Genomic DNA, 7,062 nt, shown 5'->3' with positions numbered 1-7,062 from the left:
CCCTACATCCAAGTTTTAGGCATCTTTCTCTAAGTGACCAGGGGCAGTGGCCTCCTGATAAGTTACAAGAACAGGAGCTGGGTCTGAAAACAGAAGAGTGATTTGCAAGCTGTGCAAGTCCAGTGTCGCTGGTCTGCAAGACAGGGGGCCTCCTGGTCACACTGGTGACACTAACCGGTCCTTTGGTGTTTCCTCCCCTTGTGAGAGGGACAGTGAGAGGAATTTGAAAGTGCATCAGGTCTTAAGGTGGACTGTGGAGGAATATACCTTAGTGTCTGACTGTACTGTAAAGCCTTGTAACTGGATCAGAAAAATGTACATATAAAATGCAAGAGCAAATTGTACCCCTCCTTATTATTACCCTAATTAAACTCTAGCCTGAAACTTAAAATCACCTCCACTATCTGGCTTTCATTTACCTGCATGTCCTGAGCTGTGGAGCATTTGTTGGCCCTTTATTTGCATGTGGAGCTCTACCTATTAGAGTTAAAAATACAAGTGAGAGCTTATGCCGCAATAACAGTCTTCAGCTAAGCCCTTGTAGACTTCACAGAGCTTCGAGCTACTAATTGTCCAAGTGATCTCATTAAAGAACTAAAGATAGCTGAGCGGGCTAAAATGCCACAATTTCAGGGGAAAGAATTCAAACCCAGTGAGGCCATGCAAACACTGATGAGCAAATGAGCCTCTGCTGATACTTGCTACGTAGACCCTTAGCTGTCCCCTTCTCCAACTAATTGCTTTGTCCCAGTATAGGAGTATTTAATTCCCTCATGTCAATAACTTCTGCAGCTCATTTCTTTTGAAGTGCTAAAGGGCTTCTGGCAAGCACCACTATTTTTAGCCTTTATTTTTATTTAAAAATCATAGTATCATCAAGGTTGGAAGAGACCTTTGAGATTATCAAGTCCAACCATCCACCCAGCACTACCACTGTAACCAGTAAATCATATCATCCAGCACCAGATCCAGACATCTCTCAAACACCTCTAGGGATGGTGACTCCACCACCTCCCTGGGCAACCTATTCCAGTGCCTGACCATTCTAACAGGGAAAAAAATATTCCTAATATCTAATCTGAATCTCCCCTGTCTCAGTTTATGGCCATTAAAAAAATTTTTACTTGTTATTGGATTAGCCCATTTCTGAAGTGGAGATTATCAAATGGATCACACAGTATTGTCTTTTACTTTTTTCAAAATTAATATTAGCCAGAATAAATTTAATGGCCTTTTAGGCCAAACTGGGGAAACTCAAAGCTACATCTCTCCTTACAGTTCCAGCTCTGTACCTGCAGGTTGTTACTTGCTTTTCTGATACTTTTTTTAATTCCTAAAAGAATGGGTGTCTCCTAAAACCTTGATGTTCACCCCTTTCTTTTTCAGACAGCTCTCTTACCTTCCCAAACACCTGCGACATCATTTTCTGTGCTCTTCGGAACTCTGTGCCTGTCAGTTGTAATCCTCTCTAATCCATCCTCTAGTGAGCGCAGAACTGATTTGCCAAACTTCTATTTGCAGTTATAATCTTTGAGGCTTTCAGTCATCTTCTCCTGCAGTGACGATTTCAAGTTTCCTCTCTTCTTTCACCTTTGTGATTATTAGGGCCTCATCTTTCCAGGCACTTTCCAACCTTGTCATTCCTTTCTTATTAATACAAAAATCTCATAAATCATGTGTCAGGCCTTTAGTTACCATGCCCCTTTTTTTTTTATTATTATTCATTCGTTATGCTGCTGCCTTGCCCATTATTTGATCTCCTTATCTGCACATTTTTAAACATTAGTAAGAACTCGATGCTCAGAGTTCTCTGCAGGTGCCACCTGTGCGTGCCCAGAGCGCGCCCTGCTGGTGGAGTCTTGGAAACTCAGCCCTGAAACTCCTGTGACAGGTGAGGAGGTAAACCCGACGCGATGGTGTCTCTCTGGGCTCCACACTTAGTGTCTGCCGCGTTTCGTAGCAGAGGTGGTAGCAGTGATAACTTGATGCAAGTATCAGCTGTTGGGTCATATCTGTTTACGTCTAGGTTCATGGAAAATCTGCAGACAGAAGTCCAAGAAATGGAATTCATCAAGTTCTCAAAGGGTTTGAGCGTCATGAGGAAAGAGGACTTTGCGGCGTGGTTGCTGTACTTCACCGACGAGGAAAACAATGAAATTTACTGGCAGAATGTGAATGACAGGATCGAGGCAGGAGAGGTTGGTACTCAAAGCATGTTTTGCTTTGCTTCCTCCTTTGTATGTACAGGTTTTCATTTGAATGTGAGTATCTAATAATGTAACTAGTTTCCAAATGCAGCCCTTGAATTTTATGCAGGTAAGAGCAATGATTATTTACATACTGAGCAATACGAATGCTGACAATGTGTAGGTAATCACACCTAAACACTAAGTCCCACCAGATTTAATGAAAGAAATTATTGGGGTTTGAATGTGTTATTCATTCTGTGTCATCTGAATTCTCTGATGCCCTAGAACATCACTTTGGAGGAATTCAAGACTTTTTGCAAGTTTACAAATAACCTGGAAGACTTTTCTATTGTCATGCAGATGTTTACTGTAGCCAATCGTCCTATTAAACGGGGTAAGTGCTGTACACCTTTCATATGGGGGGTTTTAAAAGAGAAAAAAATGCATTTTTGTTTTGGAGTTAATTAATGTAAATGAGTTATCCCAAAGTACCACTGTGAAGTCCAAAAATAGTATGCTGCTCTTTATTCAGAATTGATTCTATTTCATGAAAAAATAATAATACAAAGTCCCCCAAATGGTTTCATTTGCAAGTCCTAACATGCTATCATATGTGGACTGCTCACAACAGAATAAACCATAATCATGGAATGGGTTGGGTTGGAAGGGACCTTTAAACAACATGCATCCAAACCCTCTGCCATAGGCAGGAAAATCTGTCACTGGACCAGGTCACTCAAAGCCTCACCCACCCAGACCTTGAACACTTCCAATGATGGGACATCCACAGCTTCTCTGGGCATCCTGTTCCAGTGCCTCACCACCCTTATTGTAAAGTTTCTTTCTTATGTCTAGTCTAAACCTACCCTCTCTCAGTTTGTAACCGTTTTGCCTTGTCCTGTCATTATAGTCCTTGGTAAAAGTCTCTCTCCATCTTTCTTATAAGCCTCCTTTATATATTGAAAGGCTACTGTAAGACCCTCTCAGAGGCATCTCTTCTCCAGGCTGGACAACTCCAGCTCTCTTGGCCTTCCTTCACTGAAGAGGTGTTCCAGCCCTCTGGTAATTTTTGTGACCCTCCTCTAGACTCACTCCAGCCTGTGCTGAGGACCCCAGAGCTGGATGCAGCACTTCAAGTGGGGTCTCACAAGAACAGGACAGAGGGGCAGAATCACATCCCTCAACCTTCTGGCCACAATGTTTTTGATGCAGCCCAGGATTTGGTTGGCTTTCTTTGCTGGCTCATACCCCGTTTTTAATCCATCAATATCCCCAAGTGCTCCACAGGACTGTTCTCAGTCCAAACTAATTCTAGAAGAGGAAGGATTTACTGAAACAATACATGCTTTGGTAGCAGTTCATGATAACAGAGCTTTGTCCTCCTAGCAAAACTAGTTTTCTGCCCATATTGCCTTCTTGTGTGCTTATGTGGTGTCATGCAATTACGTCTATCAAAAATGATGTAGTTAAGTGGGTTTTAAAGATCTGGAGGAGGGGAGTTGCTTCCTTCCCATATAGTAGAAATAGAAGCAATGCAGCAAAAATTTTGTGGATGTATAAATGCTTTTTGTTATAATCCCGATGTTGTTATCTATGTGTTATACTTGAAGGACAATTCTTATAAGTTATTTGAAAATAGCAATGTAAAAAGTTCCTAAGGAAATTTGATGAGACATTAACATTCATCAAAATTAATATTTGATGGGCTTATGTGAAAAAAGGTGAGAGAGGTTCTAGAAGACAGGAAGAGAATTACATATTCTTGAGAGAGAGGTGTTTGGATGGGACTTGAACCAAAGAAGTCCAAAACTGGGGGATCTTTAACTTGTGGCTTTCATCACTAGTTAGCCCAGTGTTCAGGAAGAGTTTCATTTCCATGGCCTCTCCAGGCAGCTGTTGTAGTGCTTAACCACTCTCATCATGGAGACTTTCCTCTTCTCTGTCAAACCATTGCTGCAGCTTTCAATGATTGTGTCTTACCTCCATGTACCTATGAGAAAAATGTGGTACTGTCTACTCTATAACCCATTTTAGGCAGTTGAAGGCTGGAGAAAGATCCCTCGTTACGCTTCTGCTCTCCCCAGCTCCCTCAGCTTCTCTTCTTCCATCATGTGCTGCAGTGCCCAGATGAGTTCATGTCCCTTCTCTGCCTGGTTTAACAACATTTTTCTTCTCTTGGGGGTGACAGATTTTATTTGCATGAGGCATACAAAGAGCAGAAAGAGGATGAATTAATGGTGAAATAATAGTCAATAGTGAGATACGAGAGTTTAGCTCACTTCTCTGTTAAGTATCCCATTTTCAAGTGCCAAAGGATAATGAGGCAACAGCTGGTCTGTAGTAATGTTTCCCTGTGAAAATTCATTCCTAACTAACAGGCAGTTGTGACTCTGTTTGTGCACTGAGCCACACTGTGAGCGAGAGCAGTCAACTACTGAGGTAACTCATGGATGTTACATGTCTACACCTCTAATCCTTTCCTGAATCTCACAAGGTTCTTTGTCTTGCTGTTTGCATGTGCTTACTTGTGTGTATTCACTCACATGGAAATATTTACCTAAAAATAAGACAGTCTTTTAGTCCTTCCTTTTATTCTAGGCTCCTTTTGCTTCTAAGCTCACAGTTCATCTTTTCTCTCTGATTAGATGGCCCTTCTTGGTTTGAAGATTATTATGCTCCATCACTGTAGAACATCTTTCTCCTTCTTTTCATGCTGTGTTTGAAAGAAGTACAGTGTCTGGGCTGGATTTATATTTAACTTCAAGAGATGAAACAGTTAATGTCTTTTTAAAGGCTAACTTAAGACTCTACTATAAGCTTGCCACATGCTATGTCCTTTTCAAATTGTGGCATATCCTTTTATGAAAGGATTTTCAACTTAATTTTATTTAAACCAACTGTAAATTAATCAACTGCATTTTTACAGAAATTGTTGCAAGAGCCAAAGATGAGAGCTAGGTCAGGAATGCTATTCCCTCTAGTAAGCTGCAGAACTAATCATATTTGCAGCATGATTTATAAACAGCATTTGTTTATGAAAGCAGAACCACGTTAAATCTACATTTATGACTTCATTGGACAAATTGCTGTAATAATCTACAATACTGCCATACTTTAATAGCCTCCAGTCCCTTCTTGAAATTCACACTTCCGTGGTGCCTTCAAAAATGCATCCAATTCATGTGTTGTGATTGTGCTTGCTATAATAAACAGTAATGATTTCACTCTTAATGTTCTGCTGTTCTATGGCAACCCCACACATTCCCTCACCTTCTTTGAGTCAAAACTCCAAATTCTGTACACCACAAGACCAAAAGTGAGGACAGTAGGCATTTCTGTAGTGCACACACTAGTGTAAAGAATGAAGGCAAAAGAGCTGAAGAGGAAAGTAGATCTCCAGAGAGGTATGACAGCTTTTTCTGCCACAAATCCTCATAAACTCGTCAACCATCATTTAAGAGAAGGTAACCTACTTCTTTAAAAACCAGGACTACAGGTATATAAAGCCACGTGCTGGAAGCAGAGCACTGGCACTTTGATGGTCCATGTTTCTGCAGAGTTGCTGAGGAGGTTGGTGGTTGAGGTGGAGCATGTCATAAAATACTGTTCTCTGAGGAGGTTTCTTGCAGGATGAATTGGCATGAAACTGGTTTGAGATAAAGTGGTAGGGTTTTTAGGAGAGCACAGTGAGGCAAACACTTATCATCCCTGGGCACAGTAACAGCCAAAAGTATGTTTTCAGCTATTTCTAGCAAAATTGCCACTCTTACTGCTGCTTGAGAAGTAGTGCTTTTCAAAGGTCTATCATAAAATTAATGAAGACAGTGTTAAGAAGATGACGCAAGCTCAAGAACACATGACCTGAGGCCTCCTAATAGTTTACTAGTTCACACATCCCAAGGTCTCCAGTTAGGATACCCATGAGACATTGCAAATTGTACAGAATCCTGCTATTTATGTGCCTTCCATTTTCTTTACAAGGTCACAGTCACCTATGATGTAATATTATGTCTTTACTAGCTGAGTTCAAGAGAGCGGTGAAGGTGGCGACAGGACAAGAGCTCTCAGATAATGTTTTGGATACCGTCTTCAAGATTTTTGATCTCGATGGAGATGACTGCCTCAGCCACAGCGAGTTTCTGGGAGTCCTGAGGAACCGAATGCATCGAGGTTTGAGGGTAACATGCCAACATAATTGTTTTTCAGTACACAGACGATTGCTACAACTATCTTGCAAAGACTTGTAGAAACACAAGTAGAGTTAGTGAATAGAAATGTATTTTAAACTGGATATTCCGTACTGCATGTGAATCTGGGAGGAGTGGTGCCACCAAGAACTTGTTACTACACGTGAACTATGGAAGCGGCAGCACAGCTTTACGTATTGTACTCTCACAGTCTGGGGTAGAAGTCTTTTCTGTGTAAATGCTAAGCACACTCTAACTTTATTAACAGGTACCACATCAGCAAGGTGTGCAAGGCTACTGGAAGTGTGTGAAGAGAGAAAGCATTAAAGGAGCCAAAGAATTGTGGAAGCAAACTGGGAGAAGTCCATTTTAAAGCACTCCATCGTTCTTTTGCTATACATGTTGTTATTTAGGGGAGTTTGTCTGTCCTGTTTACATAAAAGCTGAATCAAAATTGCTCTTTTTTTAAACTATAGTCAAACTTTAATTCACCCAGACTCAAATGCAATAATTGTATCATCGTTACAGTGCAATCAGTTTGGTTTACAGAACTGTTATCACTTTTGACCTCCATATGGAAGTCCTCTTGTTCTAGGGAATAGTGTTGTTTACTGCTCTGTGGAGTCTGACCCTGCGCTGTAGGATACAGGATACGCAGGATTTAATGGTGGCCCCAGGCAGGAACA

The 7,062-nt window shown here is 41.1% G+C and overlaps 1 protein-coding gene across 1 annotated transcript in view; it reads left to right on the top strand.

The window, feature by feature from the left end:
* Positions 1-6,749, top strand: part of MICU2 (mitochondrial calcium uptake 2) — a 61,448-nt gene extending 54,699 nt beyond the window's left edge. Inside the window, exons 8-11 of the mRNA XM_009081494.1 lie at positions 2,027-2,198; positions 2,475-2,583; positions 6,210-6,367; positions 6,645-6,749. Of these exons, the coding sequence (XP_009079742.1) occupies positions 2,027-2,198; positions 2,475-2,583; positions 6,210-6,367; positions 6,645-6,749 (544 nt within the window). The remainder of the gene's footprint in view (positions 1-2,026; positions 2,199-2,474; positions 2,584-6,209; positions 6,368-6,644) is intronic.
* Positions 6,750-7,062: the final 313 nt, after the last annotated feature.

Source organism: Acanthisitta chloris, unplaced genomic scaffold (assembly GCF_000695815.1).
Source record: "Acanthisitta chloris isolate BGI_N310 unplaced genomic scaffold, ASM69581v1 scaffold5269, whole genome shotgun sequence".
Lineage (NCBI taxonomy): Eukaryota > Metazoa > Chordata > Aves > Passeriformes > Acanthisittidae > Acanthisitta > Acanthisitta chloris.
Note: the sequence above shows the minus strand (reverse complement) of the source record. Positions and strands in the feature narration are given on the sequence as shown.